At 38.5% G+C, this 23563-nt stretch overlaps 1 protein-coding gene and 1 pseudogene across 1 annotated transcript; both read left to right on the top strand.

Annotated features, from left to right (window-relative positions):
• The first annotated feature begins 1651 nt into the window (after positions 1 to 1651).
• Positions 1652 to 3561, top strand: LOC109004689 (annotated as a pseudogene).
• A 16377-nt stretch (positions 3562 to 19938) lies between these two features.
• On the top strand, positions 19939 to 21758 carry LOC109004688 (putative F-box protein At1g65770). Its single transcript, XM_035689188.1, has 2 exons — positions 19939 to 19993; positions 20539 to 21758. Exons 1-2 carry the CDS (start codon positions 19957 to 19959, stop codon positions 21756 to 21758), a joined length of 1257 nt encoding a protein of 418 aa, XP_035545081.1. The 5' UTR covers positions 19939 to 19956.
• Positions 21759 to 23563: the final 1805 nt, after the last annotated feature.

Raw genomic sequence — 23563 nt, 5'->3', positions numbered from 1 at the left:
CAAATCGAAATCCTTTTGCATTCACTTCCAGCTAGTTAGGCCCCATCACAGTCATCTTTAAAAATAATACTAAATATCTTCAAAATAACATCCTACATGTATGTAAGAGGCTTAGGATCATCATATAAAAATATCAAAGCCTTTGGAATAAGATTAAACTACGAAATATTCAAACTTTTACAAAACAAAAACTGTTTTTCCACTTCCAGTTTTCAAGTTTCTAAATCTAAGGAAATCTATCATAAAAAACTTTATTCATACAACAAAACCTCAATGAGCATTCATAAACACATGCTAACAACACTCCACAAATGTTTTGGACCAAGATATGTCCACTAGCTTGGTCAAAAATTTCAAAACATTTCATACTCTCCAGTTTCACGCCTAGAATGACCTTTCCATGGTTAAAAATACTTTTGACCGACCAAATGAGCATGGAATGAAAGTAATAAGATATCCACGGAAAATAGACTCAAAGACGAACAATTTGTATGAAGGATTGTCTGCAGCAGCTGTGAGACATGGAGGTTGATGGAGTGAACTTCTCCTTCACATCAAGGCACTAATGGGTGCAGCCAATGGTAGTGGATGGTCTACCATGTGGGGGAGGAAACTTCTTCAAGAAGCTTTGCCAAGGTGGCCAAATTCGTGGGCCTTAGTGGGCCTCAACCAAGTGGGCTTCAATTTGGGGTTTAAAGGTGGTTTGATTAGGGTTTGAGATGCTATCAAGCCCAAAACCAATTTTTCTTGGCCAAATCAAATTTCCAAAGTTTAAAATGTTCGATAATGATGTCATAACAAGGATTTGATTATTTAATATCATGTGGAAGTGATTTAATCAAGTGATTAAACACAATACTAGAAATCGGATTAGAAAGGGTTTGGAGGCCAACTTTAGGATTTGGGGAAACTGTTTAGGGTTTTGGTTTCAACCAAACTTTTGGGGTTTCAATTGGATTTCAACTATTTATGGTTTTGCTAGGATTGAAACCTTCTTTGGTCTGGCACAATTTGGTTAATCAGATGAAACAAAACTTTGCTTAGGTGGCATGATCTCATATCTTGATTTCCTTCACAAATCCATCTAATGGTTCCTCTTTGTACCAAGTCTCTAATATTATTCACTATATGTGGTTAAGATCTTGCCAAGTGTCCAAATAAAACTTCGCTAACCTAATTTAGACATTCCACACTGTGATTTTGAAAACACTGCACTGAGTGCACTTGTCGAGGCCACTATTCACTCCAAAAATATGCATAATAAACTTAGTACTGACAAATTCTAAATATTCATATTAACCTATAGTGAAAATCGTTTACAGAAATTCTATCCCGAAGCGCCCCTAAAAATAATTTCACAATTTCAAACAGGCGTTTTGTTTGGAATTATGAAAATTAGTTATTGCGCCATAAAATCCTAAATAATCAACTGAGTCAAATGGCATAGACCATAACGCATTCTGACACTTCTAACTACATCAAATAATTAAACTCATATTCTAGCACTATAGTGAGTGATAACACTAACTATGTTGACAGACTAAAACTTGCGCGATTGGTTGATTCGTAAAAACTTATGGGGTTTTCACGAGGTTCCTAAATTCAATAGTAATTCCACTAGTGAATTTCTAATGGGCTGTTACAAAACCAGATGGGTATCATGCGGCTTGTTGCAGCGTTCAATAGTATGGCCCAAGAAGCCATAGTGGCTGTAGAGTGGTCCTGTCCTTGCCACGAGAAGAAGTTTGTCTTGTGGGTCGACCAGGGTCATGGCGAGATAGAAGGACCATGGGTTCTACAAGGTTAGTAGGGAGGATTTCACGCTGTCTTTCTTCTTGGTGGGCTGGGGAAAAACTTGGTTTATGGGTGGAAGGGGTATCTTAAGGAGCATTTGTAGTTGGATAGCAACAAAGGATTCATTCAGTCCAACAAGGAATTGCATGACATACTCAGAGTGCTGAGTAGCAATGACTTCTTTGGGAGCACCACATGTGTAAACAGGTAGGGGTTTATAGTTGCTAAGTTCATCCCATAGACCTTTGAGAAGAGTGAAATAAGCAAAAACTAAAAGGGAACCTTGAGAGAGTTCAAAAATTTGCCTTTACAGTTGAAAAATGCATGAACCATTTGCTTGAGAAAAACGATCACGCAAATCATCCCAAACCTCCTGAGCATTGGCTATGTAAAGCATGCTATTAGCTATCTCTTTGCAGACAACATTGAGAATCCATGAAAAACTGATCTTGTTGTAGTAGTACCACGAACAAAAAAGAGGATCATTATCAGGGGGATGAGAAATGGAGCCATCAATTAAGGAAGACATGTTTGTTTTTGGCCTCTAAGGCAATGACCATGGATTTACACCGGCTATGATAGTTATCCCCTAAAACAAAGAGGGGTTGAGAAACAAGCATGGCGCTTGGACTTTCTGAATGATAAAGATAATATGGGTTTGAAGGATGATCAAGGTTTGTGACAGATTGAGGGTTAGGATCGTTGGGGTTAGCCCTGAATGTTGTTTAGCAATCGAGAAAAGGAAAAAGGAAGGAAAGGAAAACTCTTTTCTCAAGAGTTCTTTGATACCATGACAAAAATAGAAAGACATCTGTATGGAAGAATCTTTCTTCATTGAATTGAATGAATACAATGGGGCCTTAGTGGCTGCTTTATACAATTGAGGCCTTACCTCGACATGACAGAGAGCAAAATAATAGAAGAATCCTAACAAACTTCTGACATGTAAAGTCAAATAAAAGAATATTCGTAAAAAATACAGTGATATTTTTAACAAATACTACACGACAAGCTTAGTGATGCCATCCACTCAATCTTGCGGACTCATTTTCTCAACTCCGTCAAAGCCCTGAAGAAGCCTGAGAAGATTAAGAAGCCCTCCTACGACGACAAAAACATCCACAATGACGTCACTGAGGATGAAGATCGAGCCACCGGGTTCATATTCGTGAAGGACTTAAGGTTGGAAGAAGAAACCACCATCTAGGAGGCCAAGAGCCTCAACGCCATTCGGATCATGCTTGAGAACCTCAAGGATCAGCTTGAATTTTCCATATCATTCAAATGCAGCAACAGGCTGAGAGAGATCCTACAATTGCCCGATTAGAACAAAGTTGGGTAGTTCTTGCAATGAGATTGGCTGAAAATCATGGTAAGAAGTACAAAGTGATTGACAAAGCTCTAGCATTTGTATGTGATGCAAGTCACTTTGTTTCACTCGAAAAACATTTTGGTCACCCATATAGTCCATCTAGTGAGAAAGTTGTAGTTTATGAAGAGAAGAGGTCTAATATACTCATCAAAGTTCTTGTTTCAAGTTTTGATTTTGTAAAGAAATCCCTTAAATCAGATCAAATGGGTGGGATACTGGGAAATGCTGCTCTGGTTGCAGTTAGCATGATTGAATGGCTGCAGTTGCATCAGGTAGCTTATAAGAATCATCCATAGAAGCGCGAAGATATATATGGGAATGGAAATCTGAGACAAACTTCTTGGCCGGAGGAATCATCACAAAACCGGTTGGATGTGTTGGCAGGCAGGGGTTGAGGCAAGAAACTGAATTCTACAATGATGTAGGGGATGGTTGATTTGATTTTGAAAAAGCTTCACTTTGTTGTCTATCAAGCCTCTCACACAAAAGTTTAAAAAGGTCTGGCAAACTAGTAAGGAATCAGGACAATCATGATTTTGCGATTTGTAATTTGTTGTTGGAGCTAGAACTGAGGCTATTAGTGTGTGATTTCTATTTTATAGTCATTTCCTAACTTTTCATCCTCTCTCCATTAGTTTTCTGGATTATGTGTATATCTCAAACTTTTGGCCTATGGTAACAATCTGTACATGAATACATTTTCTTGCGCTAAAAAATAAAAAATAAAAAATCTTTGGGTGCATAAAAAGGGGCTGCCTAATCCAGATTGTTTGTATGGGAGCATGAGAAGCATGGTGTGTTCACTGTTAAAAGTGCTTATAAGTGTTTCCTTTCCCTGAGTAATAATAGACAGGTGGCTAAAAAAGACTAAGTATTAAAATGTGGTCCTATTCAACTCTGCTAGGGTTTCTTTCTCTTTTGTGTCATAAGGTTACCTTCACATAGGGCTGCATGGCAACCGTAGTTGCTAACTCCGGGCGACATTCCTTTGTAGAACTCGTTGCGGCCATGCCCCAGCCTCTCCCAGAGGTTTCCATCCCATCTCACATGCCTAAGAGCATTGACGGTGTGTTATACTTTCAGTTTTCGAAAGAGGAAATCTCACAATCGGCTGATCCTTTCAAATATTCCATTGTTCTAAAGTTTCTCAGAAACCATCCCTTATTGGATGCCATTAAAGCTTTCATGTGCTGCCGATGGGGTCTGGAAGGTACCCTAGTGGTCTCTACTATGCGGCGTCCTCGCAACGTCTTCGTTCGCTTATCGTCTAAGGAGGATTTTTTGAAAGCTCTATCTCATGAAGCTTGCGACATCGATAGTCTTCTACCGTGCTTTCCACTAGACACCAGATTTTAGTGAAGATGAGGACAGGGGCTGAACTAGGATTTGGTGCTTGGGGGGGCGATTAGTAAAGTGTGTCGTATGTATGGGTGAACAGTAATCGACATTTAAGGTAGCAAAGTGTGTCACCGACATTTAACATTAACCATATAAGGTTGTTATCTAGGGACAAACTAAATTATTAAAGTCACCCATCTAAACCTCTTACTTGAGCTCCATCGAACTCAAGTGAAAGATAAAAATTAAGATAGAAATAGCCATGTAAGATTTTTTGAAGCAAATAATAAAAATTAAGTAAACAAAGATAAAATTTTTTGTTGAATCTAAGATTGAATATTGTAAAGTCTGTATAATATAGATAAAAATTGCTATGTGAGATTTGTTGCATTCATTCCTAATTGTTAACTCGATGGTAGTTATATATATAATATATGTACTTATTAACAAAACTAATCCAAACAAGCTAGCTAGTGGAAGACTTAAAAGGAAAAGTGTAAATAAATAGGAAAAATGAGATTGTAAATTTGCTAAATAGCTTATAAAAAGAAACCAAGATATTTTATTGCCACTTATGACGTGTAAAAAAAGAAATGAGAATGCGATCAGATTTTATTAATGACAAAAAATAGGAGTAATTCTGAAAAAATTATTAAAAAACTAAAGGAAACCTAGACAACTAAATACTAAATGAGATTTTTGAAAATGTTTTGGGGGAGGAAACCTCCATGGTTCCAGTTTGGATAGTGCTACCAGATTTGCCTCCTAACTTCTATCATGAGTCTTTTTTACGTATTTTCACTGCACTTATAGGTAAGTTAATCATAAGAGTTAATCTTACTCGGTGTGTGACTCGCACAGATGGAGCTCGACTATGCATGGAGATGGATGTGGCTGTACAACCTATTCCATTTTTCTGGATTGGTGTCCCTAGTTTGCCTTTGAGCTGTAAACAAGATATAATATATGAAACACTTCTTGCTTTCTATTGTAGATGCAAAGTGTAGGGACATATTTCCCGTACATGTTGTGATGGGAAGGCTGTGAATGGGGAGAAGTCCTGGGTTCAGAAAAACATAATCCTACTGGTGAGGATCTGAAGGCTAAGGCCACTGAGAATGAGGTTGTAAAGAATATTGTGATTCAAAATGAGTTCGAGAAGGAACTAGAGGCAGGGGGTCCATCGAATATTCAGCAGGATATGAGTTTGGTTGTGGTTTCTGATGTTGTAACACCCCGTATTTTAGTATATTTTTAATTTAAAGATTATTTGTTATTAATTTAAAATTTTATTCTCTTATTTTAAAATTGGTTGGATTTTTAGTAGGTTTATTTTTTATGATTTTAATTTTGTGAAAATTATTTTGAAGTGCTTTCTTATAATTGATTTTTGTAATACATTTAAATTGTTTTTCATATTTAATTAACTTATTGTTGGGTTTAATTATTTATTTTCATTTTAATCACTACGTTTGAATTATTTTATTTTACTTGTTTTGAAATCGTTTCCGTTGGATCATTTTTGTGACCCAAGATGTGGCGATTGGAGCTCATTTCTTTCCCTCCATTTTCTCTTTCCTCTCTTTTTCTTTTCTTCTTTTCTTTTCTTTTTCTTTCTTTCTTTTTTCTTTCCTTCTCCCTAGTTCTCCCGCATGCACGTCTCTCCCTCTCTCTTCTCTTCGTCTATGCGTCGTCCCCCAGCCCACCGCCTTGCGCCGGCGGTGACCGACACCGCCCCTCCCTCTTACCTCCCCTTTGACCGGCGATCACCCCCATGTGATCTCAGCCCCTAACTCGTCGCCGTTAGCCCCCACGCACCACACCAAGCCGCGACACTCGTTGCGCCGCTGCGCCGCCGTCGCGCCACCTCCGGCCACCATCTTCTCACCACCTCATCCTTGACCTCCTAGCAACCCAATGGACCCAACCCCACCTTCGAACTGTCACCGGTGAAGCCCCACCATCAATATTTCCGTTTTGGATATTTTAGCCTTCGACCGCCCTTTAAGCCGCCACCCACGGCCAACCACCACCACCACTAGCTTCACCGACATCCCTAAGCTCTACCCTATCAATCTCGGGTCTTCGTTTACACCCGTTCAAAAGTGAATTTTTGAGACCCACGGCCACAGTGCATTTGGCACTGTTTTGTTGCTGTGTTGCCGCTTCTAGCACCTCCGTGATCTTTCAAAAATTATATTATAGCATTGTAAATATTTTCTCAAAGAACTATTGAGATTTAAATGTATTTCTGCGCTAATTCATATTTACTGTGAATTGGTTGGTTGTGCTGGACTGAGTCCGAGGAGTAAGGGGGTCGGTTGGATTGGATGATGAAGTTGTTTGTGTGATTGGTTTGTGCTATGAAATTTGTTGGCTGTTTCGGGTTTAAATATTGGTGTTTTGAGTTTGACGTTGGTCATGGTGGATATTGGTGATTTTTAGGAAGTGATGATATATTTTAGGATTAGGAGGGTTTTAAGTTTTGAGAAATTAAAATAGGTTATTTTAGAAGTTTAGGCTTAAATATCGAAATCCGTATTTGATTGAAAACTTACGAAAATTATGTGATTATTTTTATAGGTGACGATTTATATTCGACTCGACATTTTTGAGGAAAATTCTGAAAAGCTAAGTTGTCTATGTAAGCGGGGTTCCTATGCTAGGTTTTATACAAGTTAATAAGACTGAGGTTGACTTTATGAAAACTTGCATATTTTGTGATGTAATGGGAACTTGGGAAAAATAAAGACCAACCTCGGTCGCTTATCTGCATTATTCAGCAAATCTTTATGAAAAAGGAAAAATATGTTCTGACATGCATTGTGTAGATATGAGCTCAATTTTATCATGTGGTTTTTGAAATCTGAAAAAAGGAGCGATATTGAGAATATGGAAAATTGTGCATTTATTTAGAAAAATGTTCTGGCTTTTTTTGTCAGTGTGTGTAAACTATCTGATTCTGTTTTGGTACTCTGTATTATTTTGATATAACATCTGAAAACCTTTGGCATGGTGTACTGGTATTTGTATCTGACTTTGTCTCTGCTTTGCTCTGCTCTGTTTGGGTTGGTACCAACTTCTCTATCTCTGAGCGCACCCACTTTGGAAACAAAGCGGTTTTATTGTGGTCTTTCCTGTGTGCACACTCGGGGCTCCGAGAAGAATAAAGAAAAGATTTCACCTCTGTCTCTGCCTGGTTTGGTCACCGGGGTTAGCATAACCCTACCACGGGGTGAAACATGGTCTCTGCTCTGTGTGAAGCTCTGTTTTTATCTGATGATGATACTCAGTTTATGTTATGCCAAAGTATTATGGGTTTTATTTGTCTTAAAACCATCGCTCTGTTACTTTTGAAAATATGTTATGTTCTGCATGATAACTCTGGAAAATATTTTGTTCTGCATGCTATACTTTGTAAATGCTCATGTTTGTACGCTAGCATATGTCCACTACTTACTGAGTTGTTGATAACTCACCCTCTATCTTCATAATATTTTTTAGATGATGTGGAGAGTCCAACTGAGGACCTGGATTAGATTGGTGAGCATGATTAAGCTGAGGAGAGGATGTTAGAAGAAGGAATTATGATGTCCTTTAGTTTTAACGTCTTTTAGATTTAATTATATCTTGGGCTTGGGTTTAGTAAGACTTATGAAATTATTAGTTTGGTTTGTTATAACTACCGGGAGATTGTGGACTCCTTAGTTTATTTTGTTGCAGTAATGACTTCGTGGAGTTTTCAATGTGGTTATTTAGAGTACATGAGATTGAGTTTTGCTAATAAAGTTTTGGAGTTTTATTTTAGTTGTGTTGGAAAACATGTTCTTAAGTGACAGGTAGTAATCTCCAGGCCAACCGGGTTTGGGGCGTTACAGACGTTGTTGGTTAGACGATTTCTGGAACAGTTATTCATGCTTATTCGTGGTACAACCTTCATCGTCTAAGTTGCAGATAGGTGCCCTTCTGAGGGTGCAACCTAGTGTCTCTCCGTTGGTGTAGACGCAGGGTGAGGTTTCCTAGGTTAATGGCCAATCTAGTATGCTTGTTGGTTCTCTCACGTTGGTGCCGTCCCATTCTAATGAGTTGCAGATTGGTGTTCTTCCGTTGGTGCAGTCTAATGTCCCTCCTTTGGTGCAGATGATTATGGATCCTTTACAGGATGCTCTTGCACATCAACTACCTGGGATAGTAATCGAAGCAGAGGAAGTGAGTCCTGAAGTAAGGGCTTTTCTGTATGTCGCAGAGGCACAAGTGCATGAGAGTCCTATAATCTTTGTATGGAATATTAGAGGGATTTGAACCTCTAAAGTTTGGTTATAGAAGTTGATTGGGTCTCCAAAACCTGTTATTGTTGTTTTAGTGGAACCTTTTACTAGTTTTGATCAAGCTCAAAGTTTGATGAGATGTTTGAATTTTGAGAATGGCACGTCGAATGAAGCTGTTGGTGAGAAAGTTTGGTTATTCTGGAATAGTGCCGTGGGGGTTTGAAACGCTGGCATGAGCTCTCAATTTATTTCGGCTCATGTTGAGGACAGAAATCAGGTTTTTTTGTGTCATTTCATTTATGCAAAATGTAATCGGAGCGATAGGCAGGAGTTTTGGGATGACCTGAGCTCCCATCGTATTAGAGTAGAGCCTTGTTTATTTGCAGGTGATTTCATCATTATTTGATCTGACTCTGAAAGGCGGGGAGGTCGTCCTAGGCCTTGCCTTTTTTTGCATCAATAAGAAGCCAAGGTTTAGAACCCACATATTTATCTTTGAAAAATCGAGCCCATAACGAATTACCTTGGATTAAATTCCAAGCGAACCTTATATGCAAAGCCTTCTGCATATCATCTAGGTGATGCAAACCCAAGCCACCTTCTTCCACTAGAATACACATGTTCTTCCAAGCTACCCATTTTTCTTACCTCTCCCATTAGCCTCTCCCCAAAAGAAAGTGCTCATTAAACGATGTAACTCCTTGATAATAGATTGAGGGACCTGTAAAACAGCAAATAAATGTAGAGCCATGCTAGAAAGCACATGCCTCAGGAGAATAAGACGACATCCAGAAGAAAGAAGCTTCATCTTCCAACTACTGATTTTATTATGGACTTTTATAGCCATCTCCTCCAAGTGAACTTGCTTTAGCCTCCCTGAAATAATAGGCACCCCTAGATATTTGAAAGGAAAAGAACCTTCCGAAGACCTAGTCATAAGCTTAATAGCTCTCTTACGACCCGAAGAAATATTTTGACAAAAAAAAAAGTAGTCTTTTCTCTACTAATACTCTGGCCAGACCAAGTCTCATATTTATGAAAGATAGATAAGAGTTCCTGAATAGTTCTCATGCTACCATTAGTGAAGATCATCAAATCATCAACATACATAAAATGTGAAATTTGAATCGTACCTCTAGCTTGAGAAAATTGACCAACTCTTTTTTCTACAACACTATTCTTAATAAAGTCTACATAGGACTTCTTGTAGAATAATGAACAGGTAGGGAGAAAGAGGATCCCCCTGGCGCAAACCACGACCTCCCTGAAAAAAACCTTAGAGGTTTCATTCATCACAATAGAATACCATGGAGATGAGATACAAGCCCGAATTAAATCACAAACCTGAGGAGAAAATTTGAATGTTTGAAGGACCTCCAACAAGAAATACCAATCAACTCGATCATACGCTTTTGCCATGTCCATTTTGAGAATAATATTTCCACCACGAGATTTCATGTTAATAGAATCGACCATTTCCTGCGTAATGGAAATATTTTCAAAAAGGCTACATCCTAGAATGAAAGCATCTTGCTCAAGAGAAATCATGCTAGGGAGAAGATCCGTAAATCGATTAACAAGAATTTTAGAATAAATTTTATAGAACACCAAATAGAGGCTAATTGTTCTAAACTTATCAAACCCAGTAGGCACTTCAACCTTCTGAATTAAGACAATGAAAGAGGCCAAGTAGAAACATGGCAACTGCTTAGAGAGGAAGAAATCTGAAATAGCTTCAAAGATATTGACTTTAACAATCTCCCAACAACTCTTAAAAAGACTTGCTCTAATACCATTGGGACCCGTAGAACTATTATAGGGAATAGATGACAGAACCGCAAAGACTTCATCCATAGACAGAGTACATTCAATATGTCCATTATCTTCATCTAAAATAACAGGCGAGATAAGATAAGAAAGATCCGACAATGCACGAGGAGGGTCTGCTTGAAGAAAACCAGAGAAATACTCTTCTGCACCCTGATGGATGGCTTTTGGTGACTCAAACAAGACCCCATCTGTAGCTCTCATGCCAGATATGCGCTTCTGCCTCTTATTTGCCAAACAAGCATGAAAAACTTTTGAGTTCCTATCACCTTCCAGCTTCCATTTTAACTTTTCCATCTAAGCCAAACGAATATCCTCTCTACGTCTCCACGAAGACAATTCCTGAGAGGTCAAGATTAACTCCTTGTCATCGTTAGGATTCCATTCATGTTGGAGCTGGCCTTCAAGCCTTTCCACCTGCTCCTCAAGATGGGCAATTTGAGAGGTAGTCCGACCCAAAACCCTCTTATTCCATTCATGGAGAGCGACCCGAACTTGTTTTAACTTACTAGCAAGCTTCCATAAGCCCCTACCAACCACAGGAACCAGCCAAGCCCTGCACAGTCAAAAAAATTTGGATGATCGACCCACATTTGCTGAAAGCGAAACGGAGAAGGGCCATAAGAGAAAGGATCTTCAATTAATTCAATGTGCATCGAGCAATGATCCAACGTAGATCTTGGTAGATAAGAACAAATAGCATGAGAGAATTGGGACAATATAGTAGCATCTAGAAACACCTGATCAAGTTTCGCCTAGCTCTTGGATAACCCCTGTTGGCCATTCCACCAGGAATATTTGCTACCCTGAGTTTTCATTTCACACCACCCTGATCAATATAACTGAGTTGGAAAATGATTGCTAAATGTATTCCTTTGGTTCTCGAAAATTCTAAGTGGCGACTCAGGGAAGGCAACCTCTTTTTCTAGTATGATAAGTGGAGTGATCGGGGTCCTTTGTTTTCTGATCTTCCAGTGGTGGGTAGTCCTTTACTTAAAGTTAAGGATTGTCAACTATCAAATTCGTGGATGTGGATTTTTTGGTTAGATTGGTGGGGCAAGAACATGTGAATGATATTTTGGAATCTTTAGCAGTTTGCATGGGAGGATCTGATGTATTGGTATGGATGAAGCAAGATAGTGGTTGTTTATCTACAAAATTAGTGTGGGATTGTATCCATATTAGAGGCTCTACATTGAATTGGCATTCTTGGATGTGGTATAAATTGCTCCCTTTGAAGGTTTCGGTTTCTATGTGGAAGGCTTGGCATAATGCTTTCAGTGTGGATGATCGTCTTTGTCGTGTAAGTGTGTCGATTGTTTCTAAGTGTGATTGTTGTGATGTGGGCAATTATGAGGATCAAAATCATGTTTTGTTTGAAGGAGATTTAGCTGCTCAGGTGTGGCGCTATCTTTGGGTTACCGCTTCGTGGCAATTGGAAAGAGATGGTGTCCCTTTGGTTTCGTCGTGCTTCTTCCTCTTCTCAGTTGGTATTATTGTGGGCCTCCTTCCTTCATTTCTTTCTTGGCGTCTTTGGCATCACAAATGTGTAGCTCGCATGGAAGGTCGTCTTGAGCCTTTTAGTTTGGTTTGGCAGTCGATTGTTCATTGGATTCACTCAATTTGCCAGGACATTCACAAAGTTTCGAAATGCTCTAGGCATCATTATCAGATTTTACAATCCTCGCTTATCCTGCCTTTAGTTCCGCCAAGGTGATGCTTGCATTTGGTGGCCTAGCACAAACCCTCTCAAGGTCATTTTAAGTTAAATACTGATGGTAGTAGCTTTGGGAATCGTGGGCCACCTGGGGCGTATGGTATTATTAGAGATGATCATGGTAATTTAATTCATGCTTTTGCCTCTCCTCTTGGCATTGGTTCGAATAATAAAGCTGAGTTATTAGCTTTGTTGTATGGCCTTAAAGCTTGCAAAGCTTTGAGGATTGGTTACATGGAAGTTGAACTAGACTCGCAAGTGGTGGTTTCATGGTGGAAGCAACGGAGATGTGGGGTTTGGTATCTTGAGGATTTTTGGGAGGAGATTCTTGGTCTTTTGGATTTGATGATCTGTTCTGTTTGCCATGTCTTCAAAGAGGGTAATAAAGCTGATCGGTTTGCAAAGTATGGTGTGATAGGTCATCACATAGAGTGGCAAGTGATTGGGAAAGTGCTGAGGCTGCTGAGAGGTTTAATCTGCTTGGACAAGCTGGGTCTTCCTTCTTTACACTGCCACTAATTTTTATTACTTTTGTTGCTCTTTTTCTTCTATTGCTAATGGTTTTGTGCTTGGTTCTGTTTTGTTTCTTTTTCTTGCGTGGACTAACCTTGTTTTTGCAGGTTATTTGTGTCTCTTTGGTTGCTTTGTTGGTTTTTTTCTTTTGGTTTATTTTGGATTATGTTGTACTGTAGTTTTAATGTTCTTTATTTTTGATGCCTGTGTTTTGGTTTTTCTGTAACCTCTAGGTGTCTAGTTTGTAACCACGATTTTCCTCTGCCACAAGTAAGAGCAATCAATAAACTTGGGGTGCTGTCCTCTTCTATATAAAAAAAAAAGATAGGTGGCTGAAAGTTCATCTGCAGAGGAGCATAGACAAGTATGGAGGAGAATTTGGAAACATAACATCCCTCATAGAGTGAAGATCTTTGCGTGGAGGGTGTGCAAGAATGGCCTACCTACCATGTTGAACCTAAAGTTTCGTTGTGTTATTGAAGAGGCAAAATGTCACTGGTGCAAAGAGGGTGAGGAAGACTTAAATCATGCTCTATTTTACTGCCCTTTTATTAATAACAGATGGCTCCATCAGCTCCCTTTCCTACAAGAATCAAATGCAAGACTGAATTTTATGCAAGTGGTCGATGCTGTCATGAAGAGAAGAATCTCAGGTGAATTGGAGAAACTTTTTCTTATAGCTTGGGCCATATGGTATAGAAGGAACCGTAATTTGTATGCAAACAACTTGTTATCACTACAACAGGTTATTGAACATGCACTATCTATGTATGAGGACCAAGTATCTGCTGCAATATCAAATAAGCCAAGTGGGCATACACTCAGCAGGTAGACAACACCACCAGTGGGGGTTTTAAAGCTCAATGTTGATGGGGCCATTTTTAATGCTCTTTGTAGATTAGGTGTGGGTATGCTGTTGCGAGATGAGAAGGGTTAAGTTCTTTTTGCAGCCAGTAAACCAGAACATATGGTTACTGATTCTTTTGAAATATAATTTTTTGCTGTTCTAAGAGGGTTACAATTATGTATCCCTATGGGAATTACAGACTTGTAGATAGAAAGTGATGCACTTCTTGTGGTGCAAGAGCTAAACAAGGAGGGTCCTTCCACATTTGTTTGGGGCAATATTGTTCATGAAATCAAGAGGTTGTTGCAGAGATGGCCACACTGGTCTGTTCATCACAAGGGGTGGGAAGCAAATGGGTCAGCACATTCGTTGGCTAGATTTTCATGGAATTTAGATGAGATAGCAACTTGGTGGGAAGTGATTCCTGAATGTATTGAAACTGTTATTTAGTTTGACATTTATGTGTAAGGTTTTCCTTGATGAATATGATTCTGTTTACTATAAAAAGAAAAAAGAGGGGCTGTCAAAGAGGGCCAGTACATACATATCCTTAAACCTTAATACCTAAGCATAGATTCGTAAAACATTTTCACTCTAAAAAAACATTTCTTTTCTTTTCTTTTCATTTGATAAAAGAACATTTTTCATAAAAGCATTTCATAAAGCATTCATTTTCATTTTCGTACTTTTAGAAAACTCTAAAAGGGCATGAACGTAATACTTAGACTCCATGCTATGAACATTTCATCTAGTCCATTCATGTGCATGTCAGATGGCAACCTACACGCATTCACAACCTCACATCACTTCCTTTTCATTTAAAGAACACTAGGCATAAAACTTGCATAAGAAAACTATCCCTAACTCTTAGTTCATTTTATTCTATATGACCTTAACCTCTCCTTGGTCCTGGACTTAGACTTCCTCTACTTAGATTAGTCATCACCCAATTAATCATCATTTAACCATTTACTCGCATGCTTCTTCATCACATCTCTATTTGTACAAACTTTCATCTCTAGGTATTCCAAATATCCATTCATTTCATGTACTGTAACGCCCGTCCTTGTGGTGGGACTTTTTACAAAATGATTTTAGAAAAGACAACGGGAATTACCATTCGATTTAAAACTTTTTGCATCCATACCCAGGGTGCAAGACTTTACGTTATAAAATAAAATGTGCTTTGAGAATAAAAGAGGTTTACAGCGGAAAGCATCAATTTTAACAATAAAAGGTCTTTCATACATTTAAACACTCATGCCTAGACTTCTGTGCTCTTCCCCATGGGCTGTGTCTGTCCTAACACGTACTTCTCATTAAGTTCCTGTGGGGGGAGGGGCATACATAAAAACTAAAATGAATCGATGACTCGTAAGCATTACTTCATACAGTTAAAATATAACAACATAGGTTTTCATTCATGCATTCATCATACCATACATACTATATGTACATGCGTGTGTTCTTTTGAAAACATCACTAGATGGATTTTTTCTTTTAAAAGGGGCTTCCTTTTCATAAAATGTGTCTCCCGTCAGTGCCTTCATTTCTTCAAGAGTGCGATTTAAAGAGTGTGTGCATTCATGCATTCATACATTCTTTCTTATCACTTTCATTGGCCGGTACGCACTATTATGCCCCGTGTGTTGGGGTTAGCGGTCTTCCTTTGGATCTAGACTTCGCCCATGGCCACGGGTTGGGAATCCCTTTTCAGTTAAGGGGTAGCACTGGGTACACTACCAGTACTACTTACCCGGCATTGCAATCTGCCCATTCATTGGTACCCTTTTCATTCATTCATATGACTGCTACGTATTTTCATACATTAAACGTTCAATCCTTTCATTCAGTCCATTCTTTCAGTTCAGTCCATTCTTTCAGTTCATTTCAATTCTATCTTTCATTTAACAGTTCACTCATGGAAAACGTCATTTTAAAGCATGGGCTTTAACATCATCTTTCATGGCATTCATAAAACATTAGTTCATGACTTCCTTAAAACATCAGTTCATAGGGACCTTTTAAAACAACATACTTTCTTCCCTTCTTTTAAAGCATCAATTAAAGCATTGAGCACAAGCCTCGACATTTCTTTTCTTTGAAAATACAAACAATAGATACTGCGTATAATCATCCATTCACATGCATACAATTAATATTTTGGTTGTGTAGAAAGGGGCTGCCAAGGAGGGTCGTACATATGTATACCTCTGAACACTTATATTTAGCATGTTTTTAATAAAACATCTTTCGTGTCGTTTTGTAAAGGAAAAGCGGTTCATTTTCATTTCTTGTATTTTAGAAAACTCTAGAAGAGTATGAACGCAATACTTACCTGGACTCCATGCTACTTTCATATCAGGTAGTCCATTCATGTGCGTGTTAGATGACAACTTACATGTATACACGTAACCTTAATGTCATTCTCTATCTTGTGCATAAGCAATTTAAACTTAGAAGACATAAGTTACACTTCGCTTGGATCACTCTCCTTCTATCATGTGTTCTTACGTGCCCTTTACTATGCTAAACCCTTCGGGATCTACTTACGGTCACTATCTCTTCCAAACTCGACGTTCTACTTCGAGTGCTCATCCCCTAAGGTGAACCCATGATTCATCTTAGGATTAAGACACTAAGACCTTCGTTGTATGCTTCTTGCTAAGCACATTCCGACCGACGGAATCATGCATCCCAATCCTAACAATACTCCTGTCACTATCTTCATGCGCCTTAGCTCACACTAATCCTCATTCCCATACATGCCACAAAGCTCTAAGCCAACTATGAGGCTTAAGCATAGTGTAAATACGTTTAGGACAGATTACCCATTACATGTGGTGAATCCGTCTGGCACGTGTGTTTAACTAGATTACACACGTACCTTACCCCCTTATCACTTAAGACCAACATATAACATGTTGATCACCTGCTTGTGTAAAATAGCACGATACTCCGATACCAACCTTCTCTTAACCCGGCTAGCATGACTCTTCATGCTACCCGTCCCTTTTGACAGTTCATCCCAATACTTAGCACGACAAGACTCCGTTCACAACCATGCCTTACATCACGTCACGTCATATAGCTCAAGATTACTCCCAAGCTACACATGACCGTGTCACGTCACCTGACATCCTGCTACGCCAACTCCTAACTCATCACGAGTACGAATCCTCACGTACTTCTAACACATCATTTCATCTCGTCACAATCCTGCTGTGCCATTCTTACACTAACTCCTCACCCATCATAAGCACGACTGCTGGTAACCATGTCAGTTCGTGACATTTCCCAGTCATGCCTCCATTGCGCACTCTTACACTTGTTCTTCTACTTCACCCATACTCCCAGCCATGAGTCAACTTCACGGTGACACCCGTCACCTCAGACTACAAGCTACACCATAACTACTTTGGGACACTGTTCCACAGTTCCCAACACTACTCATCACGCTCTATGCCCATCAATCACACAACCACCCTTATCTCTACGACACGCCACATGGTGTGTTGCTGCGCCTCATGGAGTACACTCCACGTATACTCCCTTCTCACACGCTACGCCACATCATCACTATCGCGTACCTGCTATATGGTGCATCACTCTACCACATGGAGTACACTCCGCGTATACTCCCTTCCTACACACTACACCACATCACCATTATGGCATACACACAATATGGTGCATCACTCCACTACATGGAGTACACTCCACGTGTACTCTTCCCAATCCACACAACGCCACATCATCACTACAACACATACTTCACAACATAGTTCACAACACTTCACAGTACACTACATAGATACGCCCAACACTTCACATACACAGCACATCACATCTCCATACTATACAACGAACTCTACAAATACTAACAGCACAGTCCACAACCTAACCAATCAACTAATAACATAAATAACGAGGGATAGATGGTTACACCATTGACAAACTAACCCGTGCATTGCTCGTTGACCCTCACGGTCGATGACGTTGGAAAGGTCGTCCGTGGCGGCAAACCCACATACATTGGTTGTTTGGGCATTTGGATAGCTAAGTGTGGTCTTGGAAGGGCTCATGGTGGCCTCATGGTGGCGGTGAGAGGCGGTACACAACATATCTAGCCTTGTACAGTGGCGGTTAGCCACGTACAGTGGCTGCCTTGGCCATTGTTGGTGGCTAGAGGTGCAGGCCTAGGTGTAGGAGGGTCAGGGTCGGGGTCGGGGTCGTGGTCCTGGAGTGGTGGTCTCGTGGTGGTGCCGAGGTGGCACTCGTCGAAGACACGAAGGCTCATGGAGGAGCTAAGGCCGTGGGTCTCCAATAGAGAAAATCGGAGGGAGCGCTTGGCTGGCTTGGAGGAGCTCGAGGAGGAGTCATGGTGGCTAGAGGAGGTGTCTGGTGGAGCTAAAACTGGTGCACGACGGTGCTAAGGCCGTCGGTGGCCTTGAAGTCGTGCAAAACCCATTTATGGGTTTCCTGCGTGCGTGCAACGGAAGGGGAAAGGGAGGTCCATGGTGGCTGGGTTTGAGAGAGGTGGTCATCGGTGGCCTTGAAGTCTAAGTGTTCTTCCGAGAAGGCTAAACTGGAGGGCAGAGGCAAGAGCCGCATACCTCATCAACCGACTTCAACGAAGAACACCAGTTTTATTCATTTTCTTTTCAATTCCATTACGAACTAATTCTATTTTCTAGAACTTTGATATAGCCTAACATTGAATACACAATTTATATTCCAAGTTATTTTATTTTCAATATTTTCATAATTGAGTGTTTATTCCTTATTCTTAATGCTTACAGTTTTCTAGCTAACTATTGTTCGATCTTTTGGATTGCAATGAGATCGAGAGGTGATTTGTAATTAAAGCTCTAGGATTAAACACCATCAGTTAAGAGAAAGCAGAGATGCTTTACCGCGACTAGTGTGATTTTCAAGAAAATCTCAAAGAACTTAATGTGTCTCCAATTAGTTAAATTCACTTAGAGATACAGAGTTATTAGTTTGAGATATTTTTTATATTGTTCGAGAGAAAATATTGAATAGCTAAGAGATTTTTATCATCAACTCAGGATAAATGAGATTCTATAATAAGGAAGAATAAATTGTGTGGGATTTACTAGATGGAGTCAATCGCTCTAGATCTAGTCTTATTGTTTTTTAAAATCTTAATTCTAGTGTTATTTTCTTCAGTTTAATTTAGATAAACCATTCTTCAAAGAAAAATGTTAGGGAGCCTGTTTTGGGCTCCCGTTTATTTTGCCCGACTGCCTTTTTTTTTTTTTAGTTTTTTTACTTACTGATTAAGAAAATATTGTTTAATAATATTGTGAATTTTTTAATTTTTTAAAAAATATTTAAAAGTGATAAAAAAAATGATGTGAAAATTTTTTTTTAAAGATTTTTATTTTTTTTTACATCAATTTTTAACACTTTTAAATATTTAAAAAAATTCATATTAAACAACATTTTCTTAATCACTAAGTAAAAAAAAAAACTAAAATAAAAAAAAAACAATCCGGAAAATCAACCGGGAGCCCAAAATGGACTCGCTAGCATTTCCCTTCTTCAAATTTTAGATTTCCAAATAGTAATTAACTTAGTTAATTTCAATACTCAATAGCATAATTTTGTTAGACTTGTGTTTGAGATGAGATTAATTTGTTAAGTAAATATTGTGTTGAAGATATAATTTTTACACGAGCTTAGTTTTAAGAGTAATATTATATATAGTCGTAGAGTGCGCAAGTGTCACGTAATCATTTGAAAAAGAGTGGTCCACTATTAAAAAAATAGTTTTTTTCACATGTATTCTATATTTACTTACTTTTTTTAAAGTGATTGTGTAGTATTTATAAACTCCACAATTGCAAATATTATTTCTCTAGTTTTAATTGAGTAAATATATTAGCTAATACTTATTTTACAAAATAATTTAGAGTTTAATATATTAGTCAAAGAAATTAACTGGATATCAAGAAATTTGAAAAGTGATGATATTTAGGATTATAAAAATTTTAATTTATTTTAAATATAAATTATTTTAGTATTTCAGATTTCAATATCAAAATACATGTTATTTACGTAAGTTAATGTCTATTTTATAGGAAAATAGAAAGACTGATCAGATATAGTTCACCCAAACTCAAACTCAAACTCAAACTCCAACTCCTATTCCAACTCCAACTCCGCGACTCCAAGCTATTTAATTAAATTTGCCCTGGGCATCTCTTCCTCAAAAGCGCTCTCTCTCTCTCTCTCTTTGAATTCTTCTATATTCATGACTGCGCTACAAATGTCGTCGGCGTCATCGATCGGTACGTGCTTGGTCCTTAACCCGAGTACCTTTTTCGAGCCCTGTATATCTACTATATATATGACTCTGTCATCATTTTGGTCGTGCGCGTCTTTTTTCGTGTTTTTGTCTTGTTTAACCCTTTACAGTGCGAAAACAATGTGTTTTAACACTGATCATCGTTTTCTTAGTGCTATATATCATCCACCCTCTACGTGTGTGTGTTTGGTTTCTCTTCTTTGTCAAGTTATCGAGCTGCATGCAGATCTGGGGTTCATAGAAAATCGATTTAGGACGAAAAAGTTGTGATTGTGCTATTCAATGTCTGTAATACTGTTAATTAAATAGCTCCAAGCGCGCAGGGAATGTTATATGGTCAATATCTGTGAGCTGGATTTCGGTTTTATTTCTTTGTGATGTTTCTTTCCACTTTTGGTTTCCCTGTGCAGGTGATCTATATATTTGCTTTATTTCTGATCTGATTAATTATGTTATATGTATGTATATATATATTTACGATTGTTATTTCGCCTTAATTAATTTACTTTGGGTGAAATTAATTAGCAGGTATGCCGTCTCAATGGTCTTTGCTTCTCTCAGACTTGCTTAAAAGCATTGAAGAGCATACGATGTCTTATGCTGATAAGGTGAGGCTCCGTTGCGTTTGTGCTTCATGGCGTTCCCAGCTGCCAAAACTACATGACCACCCCATCGGTACTCGACTTCCATGGTTGTTAGTACCTTTTAATGATAACCTTGATAGCAAGGGGGCATCTAAATTCTATGACCCCCTGGAGAAGAAGCTTTACGAACTTGATCATTTGCCGGAGGCTGAAGAGAAGGCGTTGTTTAAGGGTTCAACACAAGGTGGTTGGGTGGTGGTTGCAGAAACCGGCGACAAAATATATGTGGTTAATCCTCTTACAAGGGCCAGATTCCAGCTTCCTCCAAGGTCCAAGTTTCCTGATGTAAGAAAGTATCGTGCCAATAAACATGACAATGAGTATTTAATTCGGGAGCCCCATGATTTCAATGAGTATTATCAAATGGATGCAACTCATTTAAGGAACTATTTTCTACCAAAAGTTGTGTTATCTCCTAGTACTTGCGATAGTACAGATTTTATAGCAGTGGCTATCTATGGGGAGATAGGGAGACTTGCCTACTGTAGACGTGGAGACAAGAAGTGGCATGTGTTGAGTGAAGAGTTTACTTATTCAGATGTCAGATTTCATGAACAAGTACTATATGCAGTAGAATTTAATGGTAGGCTGGTGGCTTTCGACTTCAATACTAATGCTTCTTGTCCAAAGCCAAAGGAGATAGAAATTGTAGCACCGTTTCCAACTCCGTTGACAGGGCAGTTATATTTGGTTTGGTGTTCTGGAGGTATAATAATGGTGAGACGAGATACTGATCTCGATGATGAGGCCTACGATCAAGATGTACGTATAAGTGTGACTCTTGGTTTTAACATATTCAAGCTTGACAGTACTAGTGACGATGGAAAAGGAAAATGGTGCGAGGTTGAAAGTTTAGGTGATCACGTGTTGTTTTTGGGATTGAATTCGTCTACAGCCTTTTCATGTCGTGATTTTCCAGGTTGTTTCAAGGGAAATCAAATATATTGCACCGATGACAATGTTTCTGCTGATGCCAAGGGAAGTGGAAGACTTTTTGATCAAGGTGTGTACAGCTTGGATGAAAAAGTGTTTGAGCGCTTTCCAGCCTATGTTGGTGACACTCGTCAGGTTTGGCCAGCACCAATCTGGATTATGCCCAAATAGCCTTTCTGACCAATTTCCTTTTGTTTCATCAACCCATAATTTAGATTGGAGAGGAAATATTTGATCATATAGAAGAAAATTGGAGAGGGACATATATAGATTTTTTAAAATTTTGGAGATTATCATGTAACGGTTATAATATATATATATATATATATATATATATATATATATTTTGGTGGGGGTGGAATTCCTATGTATATTGAATTTATTTTGAGAAATATATATATATATATATATATATATATATACACATGAGATTTCAATATGTTCATTGCCATTAGATTCCTCACTGCATGCACTAAAAATGGCCAATTCCAGAATAAAAAAAGAACTATATACAATAGCTACGTCCCTCTTGGGACTCGTGATCCACTTTTTGGAGGTCGATAATCAGGTGGCCATAGGGTGGTTCCTCGAGATTAGCCTGTATTTGGTACTCTTGCATAAGTAAAAAGGCAGTTAAGAGATTTCATCAATCCTAAGATTAGACAGAGTTAAAAAAATTCAATAAAAAAATAAAATTACAAAGAAGGACTAATTTTGTCTTTGTGATGGAAAAACTAGATTCGTTCTTAAAGAATAAAATATAAAAAGCCATGAAATAGTGAGGGGCCGGGAAGTGTTTGGGCTCTCCCACAGCATAGAACAAATTATTTTATAAAACTTATTTCTAACAACTTGCATAAAACTACCATTCACTTAAGCTTCACTTAGACATATTCTATTATCTTAGACCATCCTCCATACTATCATTTCATTTCACTTGTATAAGTCACAACTTAATCCTTGAAGCATTTAATCATTGAAACATAACCATTTTCATAAATCCTAAGCCTAAACTATGAAGCTAAAAACCTAACTTCAATTTCTAACTAATAAAGTGAGCTCTTATGCTTCATTTTAACCTCCAAACCATCACCCAACAAGCTTTACAAATTTGTCCCACTTCACCATTAGATCCAAACTACAAATACAATACCCATCCTCCATATAGATACAATCCAATCCAACATCAACTTAAGTTCTCATTCACTTCCTCACCTACAAACATATTGTTAGGATCAAGCGCTTACCAGTAGGCAAAAAGCAATTGTTGTTAAGAGAGGCGCAACTTTATTTCCTTACACACTTTGATAGCGCAGAGCCCCACATCTATACGTGTTGCGGGCGGGCATGAGGGGTTTTGTAGTGCACACAAGGTGCATTGACGGGTTGGGATACCGATAGACTACCATAAGTCTTGCTAGTTCCTAAGAGAGATTGTTGAATCCCACAATCCAACAATCTTCCCCAAACTGGCACCCGGGGGACATGAACTAGCGACTTCGCTCTGATACCAACCACTTGTTAGGATCAAGTGCTTACCACTAGGCCAAAAGCAATTGCTGTTAGCAGATGCGCAACTTTATTTCCTTATACACTTGGGCAGCGCAGAGCCCTACATCTATTCTTTCAAGCATCAATAGACTCCCATAATTCTAGCGAGTCCCTAAGACAACTAGTTATACAACTCAAAGCAAAATATCACTTTAGTATTTAGTACCAAATTCATACCATTTCATTCCATCATTCATATATCCAACTCAAATTATAATACATACTAATATATTTGCTGCCCATGTACATCAATCTAACACAATTACAATATACAAAGATTAAAAAGCTTCATTCATGGTTTCACACAAACCCAACATTTACAATTAATATATTCAACCAATAAGCTGCTTAACAACACCCCACTTCTTCTCATTCTATCACAACCAATTCAGTCAATATATACAAATATAGATATACCTATATTC

The sequence above is a fragment of the Juglans regia genome, chromosome 4, assembly GCF_001411555.2.
Source record: "Juglans regia cultivar Chandler chromosome 4, Walnut 2.0, whole genome shotgun sequence".
NCBI lineage: Eukaryota > Viridiplantae > Streptophyta > Magnoliopsida > Fagales > Juglandaceae > Juglans > Juglans regia.
This window is presented reverse-complemented; position numbering and strand designations above follow the sequence as displayed.